At 39.2% G+C, this 24322-nt stretch overlaps 2 protein-coding genes across 3 annotated transcripts; one reads left to right on the forward strand and one right to left on the reverse strand.

Annotated features, from left to right (window-relative positions):
• Positions 1-121: 121 nt before the first annotated feature.
• LOC5518504 (4-coumarate--CoA ligase 1) lies at positions 122-11886 on the forward strand. The gene is made up of 8 exons (XM_001638405.3): positions 122-301; positions 2027-2305; positions 3751-4182; positions 5852-6023; positions 8125-8222; positions 8446-8527; positions 10710-10855; positions 11273-11886. The coding sequence occupies exons 1-8, from the start codon at positions 191-193 to the stop codon at positions 11579-11581; spliced, it is 1629 nt and encodes a 542-aa protein (XP_001638455.1). The 5' UTR covers positions 122-190; the 3' UTR covers positions 11582-11886.
• A 1056-nt stretch (positions 11887-12942) lies between these two features.
• Positions 12943-18938, reverse strand: LOC116602121 (short transient receptor potential channel 4-associated protein). 2 transcript variants are annotated; one of them, XM_032363274.2, is made up of 18 exons: positions 18682-18938; positions 18468-18602; positions 18152-18277; positions 17496-17562; positions 17218-17371; positions 16998-17065; positions 16766-16876; positions 16546-16611; positions 16377-16439; positions 16193-16294; positions 15764-16014; positions 15428-15542; positions 15264-15309; positions 14932-15106; positions 14534-14777; positions 14199-14308; positions 13850-13989; positions 12943-13660 (listed from the first exon to the last, which is right to left on the reverse strand). In XM_032363274.2, the coding sequence occupies exons 1-18, from the start codon at positions 18769-18771 to the stop codon at positions 13459-13461; spliced, it is 2265 nt and encodes a 754-aa protein (XP_032219165.1). In that variant the 5' UTR covers positions 18772-18938; the 3' UTR covers positions 12943-13458. The 2 variants fall into 2 exon arrangements, with proteins under 2 accessions (XP_032219165.1, XP_032219166.1); XM_032363275.2 differs by having other exon boundaries at positions 16202-16294; positions 18682-18937.
• Between the last annotated feature and the right edge of the window lie 5384 nt (positions 18939-24322).

A 24322-nucleotide genomic window follows, 5' to 3' on the forward strand; every position in this document is an offset into this window, starting at 1 on the left:
ATACAACAATTTAAAAAGAATTCATGCACGTCTTGAAGACAAGAAGAAGAAAAAACATGCACGACTGTAACGTCCCCACCTCCCCCCCCCCCTTCAGCTTTCTAACTGTCCGTCCCATGAGCCCATGTCCGTCCCTAACTCTAGTGTGTGAGTTTTGGGTTTCGTCGCCTATAGTCACGCGATCGCTAAGATGTCGGTGGTACGGAGCAAACTCCCAGATATACCGATCCCAGATGATGTACGATCTTTCCCGCGGTTTATGCTCCAGAAGTTCGCCGAGTATGGGGACGAGAAAGCCCTTGTAAGTACATAGGCTATTTCATCTCATTTCATTTCATCTCGAAAGCGAAAACTCAAACAAGCACAAATCCGTGAATCGGAAATTTTACTTAGACTCAACCAAGATATGTTCTATAACTTTTTTGGCAATTTTATTGACAACATTTCACACTCAAAAATACTACATTACACTCGGCGGCAGTTCTACAAAGTCCGACACCACACTGTTGCTAGAAGGGTGGGGGGGGGGGGGGGTGGATAGGGGTATGTAAATCCGCCGATCCGCAACACTTTCGGGGCAAATCCGTGGATCCGCAGATATTTTTAGATCCGCATGGTTTGACAGATAAACAATAGCATCGATTGAAATTCATTTAAAATCCGAAATTTGACCGTCAAAGCAGTCAAAATCCGAATTCCGTGCCAAAATTGTCAACAGATCCGAGATCCGCCGTATTTCCAAAATCCCTCAATCCGCTGAAATAATCATCAAAATCCGTAATCCGTGAGCATTTCGAGGCTGAATCCGCCGCGCCGATCCGCGAACCTATTCACCCCCCCCTAGACGCATCTGAAGAATTATGAGAATAAAAAAAAAATGAAAAAAGGTAAAGCAAAACATGTCAACTTCTGTCAATATCATTTATTTATTTTTAATTTGTGGATCTACACCAATGTAAATGTAAATGTTTTTTAAGGTGCCATGAATAAAATATCTATCTATCCATCTGATAACAGAGGCGGTGGAGTTGTCCAAAAGTGTAGTTTGTTTGACTTTTGTATGAAATATTCACTTGTAAAAAGCGTAATCCGCCCATAAAAGAGGGGGGCTGCCCCTGGGTGATTAAGACATGTAAAAGGAGGCGTGTGACCAGAGGGATGGGGGGGGGGGGAGGAGGGTCACCACACAACTCATGCGACAAGACGAGTTTGGCTCCAGTTGACCCGTTCGTTCCCGCTCGGAAGTACATTTCTGTTCTTCTCGTCAAGAACAATTGCAATAAAGGGGTGGGTTATAATTGATAAGTAAGGTTTGGGGAAGAGGTCCGACTCTTTTCTACCTGAATAGCACACCCTTATCAGGTGCGTACCCAGGATTGGATTTACCCAGAGGGGGGTGCGCAGTCATAGTTATCATATGGAAAAAGCATAGTATTTGAAGATTCCCTAATAAGGAATGACCCACTTTTTGGCCGCCAAGGGGAGTGTGTGCGCACCCTTCACACCCCCCTGTGTACGTGCCTGCTTATCCCTGCCTCATATTCATTTATTTTTTATTTATTTATTTATTTATTCATTTGTTTTTTATTTATTTATTCATTTATTTATTTATTCATTTATTCATTTATTCATTTATTCATTTATTCATTTATTCATTTATTCATTTATTCATTTATTCATTTATTCATTTATTCATTTATTCATTTATTATTTATTCATTTATTCATTTATTTATTCATTTATTTATTCATTTATTTATTCATTTATTTATTTATTTATTTATTTATTTATTTATTTATTTATTTATTTATTTATTTATTTATTTATTTATTTATTTATTTATTTATTTATTTATTTATTTATTACCTAGCAAGTTGCTGACATATTGCTTAGTATTGTTGCTGTTATGTATATATTTGTATTTGAAGTATTTCAATTTTAATGTCCTTCTAGCATTAGCTTCATCAGCTATTTAAAAACTAATAACTAAGAACCTAACAAAAATCCATCTATGTCCTGCCTCCAGATTGACAGTGCAACAGGCAAGTCCTTCACATTCTCAGAGCTCTGCACTTTAATAAGAAAATGTGGCTCAGTTCTGGTACGACGAGGTGCTCAAATAGGAGACACAATGGCTGTCATTTTGCCAAACATGATAGAGTACCCGGTGGTGTGCTACGGTGCCTTGTCTGTCGGCATGAGGGTGACAACACTCAACCCTCAGTATACAGTGCGTGAGATGGTCCCCCAGCTAAAGGATTCACAAGCAAACTACATTATCACTACACCTGAACTGATTCACCAGGTAACAAAATAAAACTAGGACAAGGTCTAGAATTTGAAAAAGGGTCACGACAGAGGCAGAAGTAACAATTTTTTTTATTTTGTGGTTAGGGAAGGGTCATTATGTAATGGGGATGGAGAGGGCTACTTTGTTTGGAGGGAGGCTCCCAATTTTTTAGCACTGATTTGGGGGAGGGCCTTAATTTTTTAAACAGGGTTTAGGGGAGGGCCTTATATTTTGAACAAGTATTCTGATCGATTTCTGAGTCTCCTTATAGTCTGGAATTTCAAAATTCCAATATATAATATGATGGGCCTCTTGCTTGCATTTCCATGACTTGCTGGCGCTTAGTTTAGATTTTTCAATTTCCATTCATGTTTTCATTCATTCCCCCCACTATCTTTTAAGATTGGTTGTATGAAAAAATTTACAAATAAGAATTCTGGTGGAAAGGAGCTCCAATGATGTTTGACAAAAAATTCACTGGGAAGTATGCCCCCAGACCCCCTATGTACAATACTTTATTAAATATCCCTTGAATATGGGCTTAAAATTGACACTGTTCCTGACTTGATAATGTTTAAAGGCCAGCTCCGCCGCCCCTTGCATGGGCTGTCTGCTTAGTCCCCCCTCCCACACATACGGCGCGCAGTAATATACAGTTCTGTACCTGAATATTTTTTGTTCACTCCATTTCGTGAAATAGTGTGAAAACAACCATTAATTTTCCTGAACCAAGTGAATGGATTTAGCTTTTTGCTGTTCTGGGGGAGGGCCTTAATTTTTGGAAGCCTTCTTGGGGGAGAGTCACAATTTTCGGGGGGAGAGTCACAATTTTCAATGGGGGGAGGGTCGAAATTTTTTTATCCCCAAAAAATTCAACTTAGCAGTTCCCCCCCTCCCCCCGATAAATAATGACCCTTCCCTAAACCTGGAATGCCAAAATACATATTTTCTATACCCAGGATTGGCTTGGTGGGGGTGTGCACGATCCTTTAATAAGAAATTACCCACTTTTAGCTATAACAGAAGGGTATACTTGTACCCTGCGCACCCCCTGGGTATGGGCCTGCTACCCCTATCATACTCTTCCCTCTGATGCTGCTAATGGGATGGGAGTGAAACAAACTGTAAGAAGATAAATAGGCCATGGTGCTATATTACCATTTGTTGCATTTCTTGTATTTATCCTTACTTTCTTGACACAGCGAGGCAGATCTTGCTTTACTTTTGCCCTGAAAGAGTTGACAAATGAATTCAAGCATGGGGCAGTCTGCACTTTGCACAATTTGGTGTGCTTGAACTCTACATAAAGTTATCATTGGAAGCTAGCTCTGAGTCTGTTAGAGACTTTTTTTATTTGTTTATTCAATGATTAACAAGCAGTATCATTCAACGTATTCAAAAAGGCATTATTGATAAGAAGTGGTAATTGATGTAACAAATCACAATCCATCTCTTTGCAGGTGAATCAGGCTGCAGCAAAGTGTTCATGTGTACGCCGTGTTTTTGTCTTGGCTGATACCCCTGGCCACCAAACATTGTATGACCAGATACTTAACGATGATGGCTCTGCCTTTCCCAGTCACGTGCCTGTCAACTGGAAACAGGATGTTGCTTATATACTTTACTCCAGTGGAACCACAGGCCTCCCAAAGGGAGTATTACTCACACACTACAATCTGATATCAGCAGTTGTTATTCTAAATAATTTCTGGGCTATGACATCAGAGCAAACTACAGAAGCTAGCAAAATCATCCAAGTCTTGATAGTCCCAATGTTTCATGTGTTTGGACTTGCGATTATGTTAGGAATCAATATAGCTATTGGGGTAACTATGGTGTGCATACGGCAGTTTGATCCTGTGTCATTTTTGGAGGCAATTCAAAAGTACAAGGTAATATTAACTACTAAGATTTCTCATCCAAATTAATTCCCCCCCACACACACACACACAAACAAACAAACACACTTGATTGGAATGTGTAGCACCCATCAAGTTTATGCTCACATATTATCCCCCTGAGCTACAAATGTGATAAACCTGCAATTGTAATAAGAAGTTGTCCACAAATATAATAAACCCACAATGTAAAAAGGTTACCCACAAGTGTTATAACAAGAATCTTATTATTTAAATTCAAATTCTTCAATTTTCTTGTTTGGTCTTTCTATTTCTTGCTCTAATTGGGGGTTTATTACATTTGTGGGCAACTTCCAAAAGAATTTGCCTTTTTTACATTATGCTTTTATTACATTTGTGGGCAACTTCTTATTACAATTGCAGGCTTACTACATTTTCAGCTCAGGGAGATGCTATGTGAGCGTAAACTTGATGGAGGGGGTGGGTGTGTACTGACAGAGCCCAAATCTACACCCTCAAAATATACCAATAGAAACTTAACATCCAAACCCACCCATACTACTATACCAATAGAAACTTAACATCCAAACCCACCCATACTACTATACCAATAGAAACTTAACATCCAAACCCACCCATACTACTATACCAATAGAAACCTAACATCCAAACCCACCCATACTACTATACCAATAGAAACTTAACATCCAAACCCACCCATACTACTATACCAATAGAAACTTAACATCCAAACCCACCCATACTACTATACCAATAGAAACTTAACATCCAAACCCACCCATACTACTATACCAATAGAAACTTAACATCCAAACCCACCCATACTACCATACCAATAGAAACTTAACATCCAAACCCATCCATACTACTATACCAATAGAAACTTAACATCCAAACCCACCCATACTACTATACCAATAGAAACTTAACATCCAAACCCACCCATACTACTATACCAATAGAAACTTAACATCCAAACCCATCCATACTACTATACCAATAGAAACTTAACATCCAAACCCACCCATACTACTATACCAATAGAAACTTAACATCCAAACCCATCCATACTACTATACCAATAGAAACTTAACAACCAAACCCACCCATACTACTATACCAATAGAAACTTAACATCCAAACCCACCCATACTACTATACCAATAGAAACTTAACATCCAAACCCATCCATACTACTATACCAATAGAAACTTAACATCCAAACCCACCCATACTACTATACCAATAGAAACTTAACATCCAAACCCACCCATACTACTATACCAATAGAAACTTAACATCCAAACCCATCCATACTACTATACCAATAGAAACTTAACATCCAAACCCACCCATACTACTATATCAATAGAAACTTAACATCCAAACCCACCCATACTACTATACCAATAGAAACTTAACATCCAAACCCACCCATACTACTATACCAATAGAAACTTAACATCCAAACCCACCCATACTACTATAGCCAAAGAAATGCATGACTTTTTAACAAATTTACAGCCACACATCTGCAAATCATTATCAGTTGAATAAATGTGTGTTCCTGATAGACCCCAATCTGCGTTTTTTTCTGGACATGCCCACAACTCACCCGCCAAAAAGGTGTTACCCGCAACGACTATGAACTCAAAACTTGTATTTTTGCTTTTCCCTATAGGTGACAAATATAAGTGTGGTTCCGCCATTACTTATTTTCCTGGCCAAGCATCCGAGTGTGTTAAAGTATGATCTGTCCAGCGTTAAGTCTGTAGGGTGTGGGGCCGCACCACTCGGCGAGGAAATGATGGATGCATTCATGTCCAGATTCCCAAATGTAGAATCAAACCAAGGTTTTGGAATTTACGATTATAATTGTTTTGCAGTTTTACAAATTGTTTCCAAACGTAATTGATTTTATTCGTGCACGTTTAGAATGTGCTTTTTAAAAAGCACGTTAAAACGTGCGATTATTAGTCATATCCTGTTTTCTTATCGGGATAAACCGATGTTTATATCTTGTTAGTAAGCACTGCAACTTTGATTACTATCGTTCAATCAAATTATCTTTTGTCAATGGGAATGTGCGTTTGTGAGCTATCAGGCCCGTACCAAATATTTTTCTTGGGGGTGCGGAATCCGAAAAAGGTACAGGACCCGAAATGATCCCAGGACCCGAAACGATCCCAGGACCCGAAATGATCCCCAAAAGTACCCCAACTGATCCCGGGACCCGAAACGATACCGAGGAGTCCCCGAAATCAACCCCACGGAAATGCGGTAATGGACAAAGGGAAAGCAGAAGAAGCACTTCCAATTCTTAAATCATAATTTAGGGTTGACAGCCAATCTATTTCTAAATGACTTAAAAAACTTAAATTCCAATACAATACTTCTATTTATTACATTGCCCCGGCGGTAAACCCAAAACAAAACAAATACACAACTTTTAATTGCTACTGAAAGGAGTACAACATAAACATAGCACAGCCAAAGCACAGCCTTGCTCAGAACAACCAAACTTTTGACCTTCGAAACATTTGCAGTTCCAACACATGACTCTGACACTATAAATCTCGTTTCCGGTAAACATCACCCTAAAAATCTATATTCATTTGACAACCAAACGTGTTTTTCACCACGAAATCCATGTTCACACAAGCGAATATTTACCGACAGCCGGTTTGGCCGAGAAGATGGAATTACAAAAGCACACTGAGTAATGCACTCGAACAACCCTTTTACTACCGTTGCAAAATATTAAGAGATGTGGCTTTTGTTGAAAGCAATATGTGAGTTTTGAATTTCCTTATGTAGTAGTGCGTACACCACTGCATGATTTCTCTCTATCTCTCTTTATGATAGGTCTTTCATTCACCGAACACAAACAAACATTTTCCTACGGGAAAGCAGAGGCATGTCTAATCTTTGGAGACATTCGTTTATGGCGTGTTATGTATGAATTATTTATTCAGGCCTGGTTCTTCAAATTACCATCACGGGAATTTTTATTTGACCCCAATTGTTGACTCAACCAAGCTGTCGAAAGCTGTATTTCCCGCGCAATCGTATATAAAAATCTTAATACTATGGTTTTAGTTAATTCAAATTTCTGGATAGTGACAAAAATGACGCTTAAATGTTTCATATGTTTTTAAAACTGAAAGCCAATCCTTCCACATTCCTTTTGTTTGTCCATTACTGCAATTCCTTGGGGTTCATTTCGGGGACTCTTGGGGATCGTTTCGGGTCCCTAGATCAGTTGGGGTACTTTTGGGGATCATTTCGGGTCCTGGGATCGTTTCGGGTCCTGGGATCATTTCGGGTCCTGTACAGACCTAACTTCTCGGGGAGGGGGAGGGGGAACCTCTGATAAAAATCTGACCACCAAGAGGGATTTTTTATGCCTTTGCAGTATCTCCACGGGACTTTTATTGTCGTACAGGCTCGGCTATTTTATTTCGTTGACAGATTAACGCATTACGTCAGCCCGTCTTTTTTAATATAATTTTTTGCCTACTTTTTTGTCTTGTGTTTTTTTAATGAGAACCTTTTTTATAAGAACGTCCAGCCTGAGATTTCACCTAATTTGCATAACATGCTAAGAACATGCCGAGGCTCGGATAGCCGAAAAAATTTTTTTTTTAGTCCTGATGCGTTCTAAAATGCAGAATCAAATTGTGCATATAGTACAAACCTTATTATTGCTATTTTGATCATTAGTGTATTCTCTTCCTAAAATTTCATTGGGTATTATATTCTTATAAACAGTAAAATTTCAGAACATCGTTAAGAACATATTCAGCCTTAAAATGTCCAAAAATAAGAACGGCCCAAGCTTCAACTGAAAATCAGACGTTCTTATAAAAAAAGAGTATGCTACTGATGAAAACTATTTTTTTAAAGATTAATGGTTAATTTGTTGGTGAACTTCTTGTGTGGATGTTTTTTTAGGGTATGGCCTGACTGAATTTTGTGTAGCCTTAATAGGCCGCAAGAATTTAAAGAAACCAGCATCTGTTGGAGAAGTCTTGCCTTGTTCTCAAGTTAAGGTAGGAACAGGGGAGGATTCAGGTGGAGGGAGGAGAGGGGGGTATAGACAGTGAAAGGTGATATACCAATATAATATTTGTGGGTCGATATACTTACTGACCCACAAATATTATATTTACTTATAATATATGTGGGTCAGTACTTTACTTAGAGTAAACAACACTACCATATATTTCATAAATGTATTGTTCTAGAAATCTTGTGTGATGCTATTTTTTGCAGGTAGTTGATCTGAAGACAGGTGTCGCCCAGCCCGCTGGAAAACAGGGGGAAATTTGCATCAAAGGGCCTTTGATGATGAAAGGTATAGTTAACAGTTGATTCGCGTGTCTCGGGAACTATTCATCGATATTCGCTGAGCCTAAGCGGGGACTGAACAAGGACATATATTGCTGTAGTTATCATTTTAATTTTTATGTTATAGAATTTACAACTTTTTTTACCTTACATAAAGTACGGTCGCGTCAGGCACTTCAGTCTGAAGTTTCAGTGCCTTAGAAGACCTCAAAATATTGGGGAGGGCACAATACAGAAACATTAAGAAAATATTTAGGGGCACGGCCACGCCCCTACTGGTCATTTCCATATATACTTTTAAAATATTGGGGGGGGGGGGGGGGGGGGGGATCGTGCCCCCAGTTCAGTTCAGGGGCACGGCCCTGAGTTCAGAAAGTTTTTATTTGTTTATCGTTCTGATATATCATTGATAAAATATCAATTTTGTATTTTCACCTAATGCTTTTAATCAAACACAGAATTTTCATTTTTTTAATGTTTGCGAACATTATCTTGTAGACAAGAAGATAATTAACTTGGCCCATTGACACGTCGTTTTCTTACCGAATTTGATCGTTGAGATGTTTTCTTTTGTTATACAGGCAAAAGCTTTGAGTGATTTTTCGTTGTGTTCTTATAATTAAAGAGACGGGCGATTTTGTTCCAAATAATAATTCGAAATAATTTGGCGGGAAATTGTACAACACAGGCAGTTTTCCGTAAATGCATTTCGATTTAGATTTATTGTAGATTAACATGCTATTTTCACGTCAAGCTCGATAAGTTCGGACGTAAAAGTTTTCGATGGTCATTTTTGACAAGTAGGCTCATTATTTTCTGTGTTTTAGTGGTGAATACTGTCCATAATTCCGAGTTAGCTAATCAATAAGAGCGCGCGTTCTTATGAAGTTCCCGACATGTATATCCTAACCTAATAAGCCAAAGATAACGACACTTGTTATACAGAAGAAACAGGTTAGTCATGATCCAGCTAGATGATGCTATTCCTATTGGTTGATTAGCAGCCCTCAGAAATAACGGAAGCGATGGAAAATCTTGTACCTTATTACACTTAATTTCGCGTCACTTTAATTTCGCGAATTTCGCGATTTTAAAAGATTCGCGAAAATTAAGTGTGTACACAAGAAGCCTTATGCTTTATGGAAACACCTTGTCTTTTTAGTCATCTAATGTACATAAAGTACGGTAAGGAGTTGAGTTGGACTTGTATTTTCATATTTTTATTAGGGGGTACTCTTCAGAAACGTAGACGGGGGTGATCGTCACATCTTTTAGGGTATAATTTCGACCAACTGCCATCCCTTAGGGTGCTGAAGGATTTTTCAGATTTTACCATCTTTATATTTATATATAGATGGCATAAAATTCGACCAATTGCCATTCCTAAGGGGGTGATTAATTTTTTTATCCTGCCATCTCTTAGAGTTAAAAATTTCTTCGACCACATCCAATTTGCTATTTCTAAGGGGTAAGAATTTCTGTTATCGATTCGCCGACGATCATCCCCGTCTGCTTTTATCCCCCCCAGGCTTATGGCATTCAAGCTTCACCCTTTTCAGCCATAAAAACATTTAAAAAATGGAAAAAAAAATTTCGGGTGCATAGGTTGCTGTATGGCCTGCATACTTCAATAACAGGTGTTTGTATTTTGCTCTTTGCTGCATTTATCAATGGAAGATGGATTTGTGGTGTAGTGACATTGGTCATATGAGTGAGGTGGTGAATGTGGTGATGAAAGATGAATAGCGATGTTGTTGATGATTATATTAAGATGGTTGTGACGATTGAATTGCTGATGATGTTGGTTATGGCGGTTAAGATGACAATAATACAGATGATAGGGGGTGGTCGTTGTGGGAACAATTAAAATAGTGGTGACAGTGGTGGAGGAACCCGGATAGCAATTGTGTTGATGGAGCTGTAGCAGGCTTTGAATTATTTTAGGGTGGGGGACGATATAGAGATACTAAGATGAAATATTGGGGCAAAGCCACGAACCCACTGGTAATTTTCTTTGTGTTTTTTTAAATATCGGGGGAGGAGGGACCGCCCTGTATATCCCCCTGCTACGTCCCTCGATGTTACTGCTGTTGTTGTTGATGATGAAGATGAGGACAATTTCATTTCATTCTGATGATGAAGATAGGACAATTTCATTCATTGTGATGTTTGTTTATGTCAATTATGAGGATACTTAAACAATCCTGAAGCCACTGCAAACACCATTGACCATGAGGGATGGCTCCATACGGGAGATATTGGTTACTATGACGACCAAGAGCATTTCTACATTGTTGGCCGTGTTAAGGAGCTCATCAAATATAAGGGGTTTCAGGTAAATGAACAACAACAATGAAAAACAACTGTAGAATGCATGTTCTCCCACAGGCCTGGGCAGGGGTGCTATATTGTTTCAACGACATCTAATGTGCTATATCTTTTAGGGGTAACAATTGCTGTTGACCACACCCAAGGGCTATCCCTTTAGGTTAAAATTGATTTTGCTATGACTACCACCTTCCCCTAGCAAAAGGTGAAGAAGACGTGATAAGGTTAAAGGGATAAATAGAATTTACAAATTTTCATAGCATCAGGAAGATACTATTCATATATTATCTGGCGCGTCGCTGCGTGCGTTCAGTTTATAATAATTTTCCAGACAGTGAGTCAAATATATAGCTTATTTGATCACCCCTCATGATGTCAATATGCGCTATACAAGTACTAAGTATTTCATTATCATTCGATTAAGGTACCCCCTGCAGAGCTAGAAGACTTGCTCCAGTCCCACCCCGACATCGCTGACGCCGCAGTAATAGGTGTCCCGGATGAAGAAGCAGGCGAGCTTCCCAAGGCATTCGTAGTTCTCAAGGCGGGGACTCTTGGAACCACCCCCCAAGACATCATTCAGTTTGTTAGCGAGAATATATCGCCACAGAAAAGGTTAAGGGGAGGGGTTGAGATAGTTGACAGCATTCCCAAGACCCCTAGCGGGAAGATTCTGAGGCGCCAACTGAGAGAACAAGAGGTGGAGAAACGCAAGATGAAACACAAGTTGTAGAAATGTGAGATAACAGCTATATGATATTTGCAGGCATCTTAATGTATCGCCGCAGTTGAATTTCATGGTAGAGAACAGTAACAGAACAAGTTAGGTTGTTATTTTAATTTTTTTTTCACTTTAATATACGCTTTCTTACATTCTTTAACACCCTTATACACTTTCTTACAATCTAAAGGATTTGTAAAACCATGTAAAATCATGTATTATTGAAAAAAAGTGTATAGAAAATGTATATGCTCTGTTAAACTATGAATGTTCTAGTTAGTAGCAAGTGTAAAAATATACATCTTTATAGTGCCTCATATATTTGATATTATTTGATATTATTAACTGCTAGGTGCAGCTATAAAATACATCAGGCCCACCCAGGCTTCAATTAAAACTGCCCTTAAAGTTTCGGTTGAGAATTTCCGCATGAGACAATAAGGATTTGGGAGTGTGGGAAAACGCGCAACGACGGTTTCGGCTGCAATGGTCATAGTTAGGAATCACACCTGGCAAAGAGCGTTATCACCTTAGTATATGAAGCCCAAAAGTAGACTTCTTTTGTAATATGTGCTGACACCGCCTGTAATTCAGTCTTGCTGCGAGAGACGGTAATAAACTAATGATTGATTGATTGAATGAATTTCTGGGTACAGAAGCAAATGGTTCATAAGCAGGCGCCAAAAAGTGGGTAATTTCTTATCAAGAAATCTTCAACTACTATGCTTTTTCCATGATACCACCACCCCCCCCCCCCCCCCCCCCCCCATCCTGGGTACACGCCTGAAAAGTCACCCCGCAAATTCTGGAATATAAGAAACTTTTTCTTACAATTATGGCATTCCGGTAAAAACTGGGGTCTCATTCCGGAATCTCCGATTAAATGGTAAACAACCTGTCTCCTCTTTCTCGGCCCTCAATTTCACTTCCTTACTAGAAGTTTGTGTTCTTTAGTTTGGGTACTGCTTAATTCGCATTGGAAGAATTGTAAAGCGCTAAACTGTGATAATAGTGTAAATTGAAAATATATGATGTATTTCTTTATTCGTATCCCATGCCCTGCCAGTAGACCCATACTTCTGTGGCCTGGAAAGGTAATTGGTTCGATTACCCAAAATCGGCTTTTCTGAAAGGTTGCTAAGCAAACACTGAGCAAACTATGCAAGCGGGGGAGGGGATAAGCGTGGGCCATATCATGATATTTGTAACTATAGCGCCGGTCTTTCTCTGATAGAACTTTTAATCATAGATACTCACAAATATCTTGATATGGTAATTCATATGTCAAGGTAAGGAAAGTAGCCTAAGGCAATCTATACAGGCTTTGATGTCGATGTAATTTCCAGAAAATTAAATATTTAGACAACTACCAGTTTACCGTCTTTAGAAGTTTTATTTGAATTTTCTAGTACAGTATGAACGCGTGTAGTTATTTGCTTAACGTACTGTTACAACACCTTAGAATTTACAACAGATGACGTTAATGACATCACAATCACGAGGCATAAACCTTCAAAAACCGTATAAAAGAATGTAATGGTGTCACAATTTTTCACTTTACAAATCACTGATATAAAAAAACTAACAATACTCGTCATTTCACGCATACTGTATTTTAAATTATGATAAAAATATATAAGCTCTTGCTATTTATAATTTTTACATATTACAGTCTAATTACTTATGACAAGAAAATCTCTTCATTGGATTTCCATGTTTTTATTTCAAGACTGTAAACAAAATGAGTAAAAAGTGATGCTGCATTATCATAATGCGCTAAAATCCAACCTCAAGCACTAACGCTTCACCATATAATTTACTCGGGGTATTTACACATCAGTCCTAGCTATATAAAGAACGATTGCTATATATTATACCTATGTGTGTCACTAGCAGTCTCTAGTCTGTGGAGTGCTTGGAAGGGATGCGGTCAGGTAGTGGTTGACTGAGGATGTGCACGCCATGTCGTCCTGAAGAAGGACATCGACCACCTTCTTCCACCTGTCAAAACTGATGCAAGAGCTCTGTTCCAGGGCAGAACAATCCTTGCCCCGTCTCAGATAGTGTGTCTTCCAGAATTCAAGAAGTCTCCTGCAGAAACAAAGACAGCACATTGAGCAAAAGAAAAATAGAAGAATCTACAAAAAAATCATCTCAAATTATTTTCACAAAATACTGATTGAGCAAATTATTTCCCAGCTTTAGTGCAGTGTTTAAAATACCTACAGTGGCTTCTATTATATAAAGTTATTGCAATTATTTGAATAAAGGTCTAAATACCTCAAGTTCTTCATGATAAAGCCAGGGTTCTTGTGCAATTTCTCCTCCCGGACAAAGGCACTCAGGTACATGGGTAGGTGGCCTTGCTTGTATGCAAACATCAAGAAGACGAGTGTCGTGTTGAGACAGCTAACATTCTCCTGTCAACAGAAAGACATAAGATTAGTAAAGGAAAACAGCTCAGACAAGAGCAAAAAGGCTAATGATGTTGCTTTCACTGCAGATAATGTAATCGCAAGATTCCAAGATTTCTACATTTTAAAACTACCTAAATCCATGAAATCCAACATAAGACAATAAGACTTTTTGTGTGTTATGAATACTGGTCAATTGTGGCCATGATGTTTACCTGAGTGAGAGTTGTGACGGTGATGGAGTTGATCAGCTTGTACAGAAGGTACATTCTCTGTTCCCAGTCATTGATGAGTGCACTCAGTCTACAAGCTTCAGTAGGGACACCTGTAAGTTGATAAAATAAAGATCAATATACTTCAAAAAATGAGTCTTCAATTTTTTCACCCTTTATTTTAATCTCTGGAATCAAACATTCTTTCGCTCTAGTTTTTTAATCTCTGGAATCAAGAGGTGCTTGTTTCCATGACGAATTAATGACAAGATGTTTGTTTGCATGACAATCAAATGAGATGCTAAACATGATAGTGCTAGAAGACATCAAGTACTTACCACCAAATGGTGATTCAAGGAAGTGTTCCTGGCTTAGTATCAGGCATCTGATCAGCATGTTGGAATCCACTACATTGGACGTCAATATTGACAGGAACTTTTCAAACTGCTTGTCAGTCACGACAGAGTTGAAGATCTTGAAGGCGACCTCATTGAACTTCATCAGCTCCCCAAGCAGGTCAAAGCTGCTCTGAAGGATCTCTTTGGGTTTGAGCTCAGGGCTAGTAATGTGCTCAACAAGATGCTAAAAAGATAATAGAGTCATTAGTTTTCCTTTTTAAGAAAAAGAGTGATACATAGGGTGAAGATTCAGTGTCAGATGATACACTTGTACTAAGAGAGAAGAATATAGAGATTAAGGGAATGAGTTTAAGAGGTTTTTATAGTCCTTTTCATACCTCTAGTAGACCTCTCTTAATTAGGAACAGCTGATCACCAATGGAAGACCGGCCACGTAAGAACCCCTCAATCGCTCGTGACAACCAGAACCTTAGCGCTGCCGTCGCTGGGGTCTTCACAAGCACCTCCAGGATCTTAGACAGCAGACCTTTCTCACCAGTGCAGCACCGCTTCCTTTGAACACAACAAGAGAAAATGGTAAGATGAAAATGCTGAGAATGTTTTGTGTGAGGTCTTGGAACTGGATAGCCTAGTTACTGTAAGGTTTCACATGGTGCATCAGTTATACTTGATCTAGAGCACGTCATTTATATTACAGTACTTTACTTACTTGTTGATTGCTAAGAGATTACTAGGGACTTCTCTGTCATTTTGTCCTACAAAATCAAAAAGCAGCAGTTAAAAAAAATGTTACAAAACATATTCAGGCAAGTCTTCACCTCTCCATGATTTTATTTTTGTTGTTGTACACTGAAAAATGAAAACTTCACTTACTGTAGATGTCAATCAGCTCATCAACTTCACGTGGGGACAAGAGGAGGTGCTTGTTCTCATGACGATCACAGAAGCTGTGGACTAGTCTTAGGAACTGGATTTTCAGTGCTGTTTCCTGAGTTAAAAAATAGAAGTTAGGATGTTTTAGATTTATTGGTTTCACTTCACTTCTCACTGCTGCATTTGAGATCACTTTTCATTCACTATCTTTCTACCAAGTTGTGCTTCAAACATGAACTAATTCTTATTACAGATGCAATATATGATGACTTTTCCTTTATTATCCCTCCATCATACTGTGTGATAAACAAGAGCTAATTCGTTTAGGTTACTTACAGGAGTGCACTCATGATCTCCTTCAATCTCCATCAGACCTCTGTTTGCATTTGTATGTTGCCATATGATGTTGTCGAACAGCTCACACATGCCAGGGATCAGTCGCAGCTCTGAGAGTTTAGACTGAACTGTCTGCTTGTGTTTTCCCGTCAAGAAAAGGCAGAGGACGTAGAATACTTCAACTTTGTACATGACCTCATGCATCAATTTGAGAGAGCGAGACAGTGAAGGCATTGCATGCTCATCAATTTCTGTGGAAAAAAAACCACCATGAATATCAGTCTGCAATATCTCTGTTTGATATAACTTAGATTTTCCTGCCAAAGTTGTTCAAAAAAGCTATATTAATCCTATAGATACTAGAGTTGCTCGAGTCAAGATCATGCTTTGCTTCCAAGCCTAATCTAGGTGTTACTATAATAAAAATACCTTCATTACCAAGCATATCCTCAAGAAACGCATGAAATCCAAGCCATTCCATTAAACCATCACGACCATTCCCGAACATTGATGGCCAAACAGGAGCATCAGCTGAATCAAATAAAATATGAAGTCTATTACAAAAAGGATAAACTCTAAATAACTACAAACATAAGATTTATTGAACACTTACATAAACTTCTACACGCCAGCTTTACTAGTCTTGCAAGAAATTCAGGGATTCTGATAAGGCTTTCTATAAATACAACAAGATGGGTTTAGGATGTATTTGAGTGAGATATCTTGAGGCTGTTTGGGAAATAAATTTGTGTTTAGTTCAGATGACATGATTGGGAGTTTACCTTGGTTACTATCAGCTAATTCTTTCTGGTCCTGTCCTTTCCTTTCTTGTTCATCTTGAGCTAATACTAAAGTGGCAAACAATGAGTTTAATTAACAACATATTAAGACCAAGGCACATCAGGCGTATGGATCTCTTGGGAACCATATCTATAGTGTTACTGTATGATACATTGTATTACACATGTTTTGTGATCGGTTTAAAGACATTGAATTTCTTACATGTGCTTCTGTCTTCAACTGCCTCCATATCTGTCAAGGTGAATGATAACACCCGGCAGAAATTGGCGAGTCTTCCATATTCTAATGTTGAAATAAGTTGTTTCAGGTTTCCTGAAACAAAATAACAAAATAAAAGAGTGAAACCAGGTCTTTTTTTCTCAAGTATAACACATTTAGCCAATTCAGTTTCCACATAACAATGCATGCAAGTTAATAAAACTAAAAAACATACCTATAGATTCTAAATCAATTAATTCCTTCTTTGCGGCTAAGATATCCTCAAGAACAGAAGCAGCATTCCTACAAATGACAAAAGAGTAGTATTAAGAGCTAATCTAAGCTTAAGTATTGGGATTTGCAAACAGAGGGATTTATCATCATCAACATCATTACCATCATCATCATCACTACCACCAACATTATCATTGTTACCCCTATTGACAAATACTCACATAAAAGTCCTCTGTTGTTGTAGAAAAGTGAATAAATGGGTGATCAGTTCATTCTTCTTGGCCAATGCAGCAGCGATACCATCAACAGTAAGGCACAGATTATGAAGAATTTCTAAGCAAGTCGCACGGAGCAAGTCAACCTGAACAGGTGCCACTATTGAAAAAGATTATAAAATCATAAGAATGACTGGCAATTGAGAACATCTTATTTGAAATTGTAAACATTGTCACTCTTGCATCTCAATTTCGTCTTTTTTGAACACTCAGTGGAAACTCACCATTAACTGTTCGGCCTCTGGATTTTGTAGAAGAATTAGCAGGGTGAAATAACAAACTTATGAGCATCTGGGAAAAATTAAGAGTAGAGAAAATTAAAACAAGGTCACAAAATAAAATACAACAGTGCATGTCGGTCGCTACAGTGTAGTCGGACATAATGTTAATAGCAAGTTTAAATTTCCCTGTTAAACAATTCTGATTTTAGGAGATTTGTAATTTCCATGTGTATATTCGAACGCATTCCATTAAAGAACACATTTATAGTGAGTGGTGTACATAGCACGTGACGTACTACTACAAAAACTATAAAGTTGTTGTAAAATTATAGGTCTGCAACAATAATAATATTGAATGCACTGGTAAAATCCGAAGCTTATATAATCCTCAGTGAAAGTCAGGATTGGAAGTCACAATTATGATTACCTATGTAATTACAAAAGTTGTTTTTATCCCCTCCCGATCAATTAGTAAGTCGGGCCTTAACATCAGTTGTCTGGCACCACGCGAGCAAACAAACTAAATGAAATATATTGCTGAAACTTTGCAAAAACTTCGATAGGAGAGACTTATTTTCTGTGACGATGTTGAAAAACATGGTATTATCGACATCAGCTGAGTTCTATCGTGTGTTTTGTTTATGAATGTTTGCAAGTACCTCGACTCCTCCAAACAAATTGACAATCTTCCCAGCCTTGAATTTTTCGTTTTCTAACTTCATGCTTGGAAAATTGCATTCCGGACCTGGAGGGATTCCTTCTTGATTCAGCGATTCACACAATTCCTGCGATGAAGCAAAATATGACATGAATATTAACTAGGGGAGACGTCTGGCCTTTCTATGACACACTTTCGAACCATTCACTCGAAATAACTTTTCACCAAAAGGAAGAAGCAGTCGAAATGTTATATAATCCCTCCAGGATAAAATTAGTCATGTAACATGTCCCATTCCAAAGTGTAATGATTCTAACCTCGAGCAATTTTGTACAGCGAGGAACGTTCAATCGATCTCCCGAACGAATCTGTCTCTGGATTTTCCTGAGCAAAGAGGGAACGCCATCCAGTCTTAGTCGACGATCTGTCTCCTCGACGAACGCATCAGGCAGCTAGGAAAATAAAGAAAACATCAGCAACATTATAGCTGAGGAAATCAAAACTATATTCGGTCGTAAGAACTTTACAGACCTGAAATACTCTCATGGAAGAGCCGGATACTCTGGACTGCATGATCTGGCTCGCCAAATTCTTATCACAAGAACGATTCCTTACGGCCATGTTTGATCCAAATTACCAAAAAAACTTTCGAACTTATCGTAAATTTTGAGTTATCTTAAATTACTCGTGAGATCGCTGTGACTAGCACGGAGATTTCAGTAAGAACTGATTGCTTCTTCCAGCCTCCATTCTAACCTTATATATCCCCGCGGTGAATAAATTTCGCTATGACAATGTCCCTCCCGCTTTCGGCACGCGACCAATTGCCGACGCCGATAGAAATAAGCCGCAGCAACGCTCCAATGGAAACCGCCGTACTATCCAGTGTCTGTGTGTTCGTTCAAGCGCTATCGGCAATGGCCGACGGTGGTGCTAATTCGATCAACTTCACAACCCCTTTTGAGCCAAAATTCCTATGGGAAAGAACACCGACACAGAGTCGACTTATTTCCTTACAGACAATAACACTTTTCCCAGGTTCCATCCACAGAAATGGGACTGTATTTGTCGAGTTTTTGGTTAGAAAACTTCTGAACCACCATTTTGTCCAGGGAGTCTTCCCAGAGTAATTGGTATCAATAAAAGAAATAATTAAAGTCTATGATTACAGTATATGTCTTAATGTGGGTCCCAATATATTTTTTTATATCAGTGCGAGAACGGGCTATTTGACTAGCACTCCCTTATTAGAACAATATATGAGGTGATAAAAAAGCGGCAGAAAAACATGTCCAAAAACACCACATACAGACCGTATTCATTAAAAAAAAGTTTTAATCTAGTAAAGGATAATGTATAAAAGGATAATCAGGGATTTAGTAAATCGCAAGCAGAGCCAAATAAGAAGACACGTTCTCACACTTTCGATCCTGGAATATGCATGTCTGGCCATGTCTGCCTGAGTGTAACTCGATTTCCGGCATTTCATTCCAGGCTTTTGTGTGGTAGTGTTAGTTCGACACAAAAAGTTTGCACAATTAGATTTACTAAACGGCAATCACTGCTGGTGCAACATTTATATAATCCGGATTCAGGTTGTCTAAATGGGAGGTGGATGATCGCCGGATAGACGGCTTATAACTGATCCAGTGGTTCTTGGTAGGTCACTAGAGGTATCTTACAATACTTCACGCTGATAATTGGATTTGTCGCGTCAGCAAAATCAAGCAGGCGAAGGAAGTACCTTCCGTCCCTTAGACATTTAAATTGTCTTCAAACAAAGAGACTCAGATAGAAAGATATCCACCCCCCCCCCCCCCCTATATTCGCCCCTGCCTGGGATTAGATTCAGCAATGGAATCACACAAACTAGGCCGTAGCAGGCCTCGAAATATTGGGGGGGGGGCGGGCACAATACAGAAACATTAAGACACTATGGGAGGGGGCATAGCCACGCCCCTACTGGTCATTTCCTTATAATTTTTCAAAATATTGTGTGTGTGTGTGGGGGGGGGGGGGGGGGGGGGGGGGGGCTACGGCCCTGCTTTAGCATCGTAAGGCGATAGCTACTCCGAGACAAAAGTTTTTACAATTACTTTCTAAATATTTCCTGGTGAATAAAACCCTATCCGGTGATGGTTCAGCAATGCCGGTAGTTGGGCAAACAAATCACACTATGCTCTATAGTGTCGGAAGCGTAATACCATACCACAGTAGTCAAGACTAAAGGGATTTGTGTTTCATCGAGTTTTTTTTTCAGTTTTCGCTAAAAAGCCAGCCCAAATGTCGCCGAACACATGTTAATGTATCGCCCAGAATTTAGGCATACACCAGAAATACTCCGCCATGTGTTAAATCTGATTTATCTCCGTAAGACATACCTACCTGATATTGTTTTACAAAGACATGTTAGACCGATCACCTGCAAAGTTATTTGCGCTAGTTGTTTAAATTTATGTTTAAACACCACGTTTAAGGAGTCAGGCGTCGCCAATGTATATGTGAAAGGCCTTGAAAAAATATACGTTTTTTGTGTTTGTTATTTTTATGCACACATCGTCGTGCGAGAAATTACAAATGCAAATGCACACACATATACAGTCGATTGACAAAAGGTTGTCCTCAACCGGCTTCGCGACTACGCGACAAGCCCGCATGTAAGCATGGGTAAAGACCACTGGAGCGTCTAGCTGCATATATTAGCCAACGCATAACTTCAGTCTTACCGTACAGTACTACTAGACTCAAAACGTTTTTTACCACCGGTGACAACCACTCGTGACAAAACCACTGGTGACAAAACCACTGGTGACAAAACCACTGGTGACAAAACCACTGGTGACAAAACCACTGGTGACAAAACCACTGGTGACAAAACCACTGGTGACAAAACCACTGGTGACAAAACCACTGGTGACAAAACCACTGGTGACAAAACCACTGGTGACAACCACTCGTGACAAAACCACTCGTGACAAAACCACTGGTGACAATCACTCGTGACAAAACCACTGGTGACAACCACTGGTGACAAAACCACTGGTGACAACCACTGGTGACAACCACTGGTGACAACCACTGGTGACAACCACTGGTGACAACCACTCGTGACAACCACTCGTGACAACCACTCGTGACAACCACTCGTGACAAAACCTCTCGTGTGACCAGTATCACTCAGCAATTGGTTTCATATTTTCGCCTCGAATATTGTAGATTTGAACAATCCAAAACTACCTAAATGATACCTTTCCTGAGATAAAAATCCTGCTTATTTCATCCAATGGTTTGTTCAGAAAGTATCGTTATTCTGAAGCGATTTTCTTAATGAGCGGCGTTTACTGCACAGCGATTGACTATGATGATATTGGCTAATATATGCAGATAAGCGCTTCAGTGGTCTTTACCCATGCTTACATGCGGGCTTGTCGCGTAGTCGTACAGCCGGTTGAGGACAACCTTTTGTCAATCGACTGTATGCCAGCCTAGTCCAAGGCGTTCTTATCGGGTTTCCTGTGGTTGGGTTTCCTGTGGATGGTAAGAGTTGTGACGTCACAGGAAACCATCTCCCCGAACGCCTAGTGAAATTCGCCAAATCCATAATGGCGACCAGAGAATAGCGAATATTATACTGCAGGGAAATCAACCTTATGCAAAAGTAGCAAACGAAGTAATACGTTCAAAGACGCTTGTATTTTATGGGTTGGCTTGGCTGTTTTGCCTCGAAGATTCGATGAGATGTTTGGAGGAGTTTGTTCCACGCATAACCTCACACATGCTCATATTGGTCATCTTTTATAATTTCTCAGCGGTGTTCAGAACGAACTGACACTCTTGGTAATGACTTATTTTAGCTGTTTTAATGTCAAATTTAGTTTCAAATGTTATACTTAAATTTTTAGTTTGTTGGCGATGATAATTTTTTCTATGAAAGAAATAAGCAAATAGAAACACTGCAGCTTTTGTTTTGTTTTTAACTGTAATTGTTTTTCGGAATGTTCAGTTCCACCTTGTCCTCATGTTCCACCTTTGTCCTCATGTTCCACCTTTGTCCTCAATAGCTAGTTGATAATCTTATCCGGGTGTTGTTTTAGCAATGAAGTGTTAGTATTTGAAGCCTTTTCAAATGGCATCCCAGCTTCTTTCAAAGGGAACAACCTTTGGTCTGAAAAAAATAAAACTATTTGATATTTTTTACTCAAAAAGTTTGTTTAAGTCTTCTGAAGGGGACTGAATTTGTATTTTATTTTCATTGTTGCCACTAAATTTACCCTTAAAAATCACTCCAGTATATCCCAAGTTGCCCTTAGCTTTAACAGATCAGATGATTGTATAAAGGCTTTTATTAGACAATTTTTGTGTCCCTCCTATAATCTCACAGAGAGCTGCATGTGCTGGTAGCGATAGAAAGAAATAGTAAATGGCCAAAATATTAGTTTCTGGTAGGAATAGATGGGACACAATGATGACATTTCAATTAGTTTATGTTATGCGAGAGTTGAAAACTTTACTAAAGAATAATGTTATCAAGCAAGTAAGCAGACCTGTAGCTAGGTGAAGAAGAGGAATTTGGTCAAACTAACCCACTTAACTGGGAGTTGTGTTCAAATGAAAGATAAATTAGTATCACTGTAGGCTAAGGGGAACTGGGATACCTAGGTAGTACCACTGCAACAGAACAAACCTGAGAGAAAAATGGTTTGCTGAAAAGTTAAACTTAACCCCTAAAAAAATCTGGCTATAATGGCCCATGATTTTCAAAATACATCCCACCAGGCTAATGTTTTTCAACAGCTACTCTTGTAAAACAATGAGCCCCCCACCTTCCCCACCCCAAATAAAAAAAAAATGAAATAAAAAACATCCATTATGCAAACGTCCCTGTAATGAATAAACTGCTCAAGTGGCTTCGGAGACCTAACAAAAATCTCATTAGACACATTCGTTTAGTATTCTACAGGATTGATCAAAGGATTCTATATGCTGGCTGCATATGGCTGCATAAAATCAAAACACGATGGATTTCGATTCTTGACTTCTCCACATTTATTAAAATAACTTTAGTTATACACGGAAATATAACTCGCAAAGAAGTAAAAAGAAATACAAATGAGAACAACTTAGCTGTAACAAGAGGAAAGTGGCATGGAACCCTCCAAATGTGTAGAGGATGCTTTCCTTTCTCGGGAAACAAGCCCTAAGTCGTGAAATGACGAATATCTAAGCCGTGAGGTCGATGCGTAGGCAAGGTAAAAATCAGGGACCGTTTTGAGAAATCAGGGACTTTTGGCGAATTTCACTCGTTCTGTGGGGGGGGGGGGGGGGGGGGGGGGGGGGGGGGGGGGGGGGGGGGGGGGGGGGGGGGAAGGGGAGCTCGTTCCAGCCCCCAGGCTACCAGCACAGGAAACCGGGTAAGAACGCCTGGGACTAGGCTGGACTGTATGCATCGCCTGGCTTGTTTCCACGATCAGCATCTCGTCGTGTTCTCGTTTGATCGAACTGATTCCTGGTGGAAATATCAGAAATGCAATAAACATATATGGAAAGATATGACGAAAAAAACGAATATGATGTAAGGTTTCGTGTGTATATCTGTATACCTGTCTTTCTATATAAGTCATTTTCACTAGATGACGATTTGGTCTTCTTGTTGGACAAGAATGATCGCCTATGAGATCGAAATTGCGCCGTGTTTTATGGCAATAATTCTTGTTTTATTTTCAGGGAATTCTTTAAAATGTTACTTTAATACTTCTTATACAATATTTTTGATTGGTCAATAAGCATTCTCGAATTTTTTTTTCTGTTTTTGCGGCGTAAGGCACAACGGAGGGCAAACCAAGGGTCGCAAACCAACTCGCGGCGGCCTTTCTATCATGACAACAAAAGTGCGGAACATGCCGACCAGTCAGACAAAAGTACCCGAACGCCGCGATTGCCTGCAAACAATACTGCGCATGAGCAACAATGGAATACGGTATTCAACGCTCGCCGGCCATTTTCAGAAGTCTTTTATTGCGCCGGCGCAGAACAAAAGGCGGGAAAAACAGTCATGGGATTGAATTCGCCGTCTTCAACCTTGTAGAGCTTCAAATCAACTAACCTTAGACGTAGCGTTGTTTTAATCCATTTTGTCTCTTATTACAACTCTATGCGCGTCTGTTGCGTATCT

The sequence above is a fragment of the Nematostella vectensis genome, chromosome 13, assembly GCF_932526225.1.
Source record: "Nematostella vectensis chromosome 13, jaNemVect1.1, whole genome shotgun sequence".
In the NCBI taxonomy this organism is placed as follows: domain Eukaryota; kingdom Metazoa; phylum Cnidaria; class Anthozoa; order Actiniaria; family Edwardsiidae; genus Nematostella; species Nematostella vectensis.

Bases quoted from the DNA above. Each gene is read 5' to 3' on its own strand.
- LOC5518504 (XM_001638405.3), top strand. From the start codon at position 191: ATGTCGGTGGTACGGAGCAAACTCCCAGATATACCGATCCCAGATGAT. The intron at 302-2,026 runs GTAAGTACATAG...TCCTGCCTCCAG, and splicing joins ATGGGGACGAGAAAGCCCTT to ATTGACAGTGCAACAGGCAA. The intron at 4,183-5,851 runs GTAATATTAACT...TTTTCCCTATAG, and splicing joins AGGCAATTCAAAAGTACAAG to GTGACAAATATAAGTGTGGT.
- LOC116602121 (XM_032363274.2), bottom strand. From the start codon at position 18,771: ATGGCCGTAAGGAATCGTTCTTGTGATAAGAATTTGGCGAGCCAGATC. The intron at 17,372-17,495 runs GTGAGTTTCCAC...CTTTTTCAATAG, and splicing joins CAGAGGCCGAACAGTTAATG to TGGCACCTGTTCAGGTTGAC. The intron at 13,990-14,198 runs GTAAACATCATG...TTCTGTTGACAG, and splicing joins CCGTCACAACTCTCACTCAG to GAGAATGTTAGCTGTCTCAA.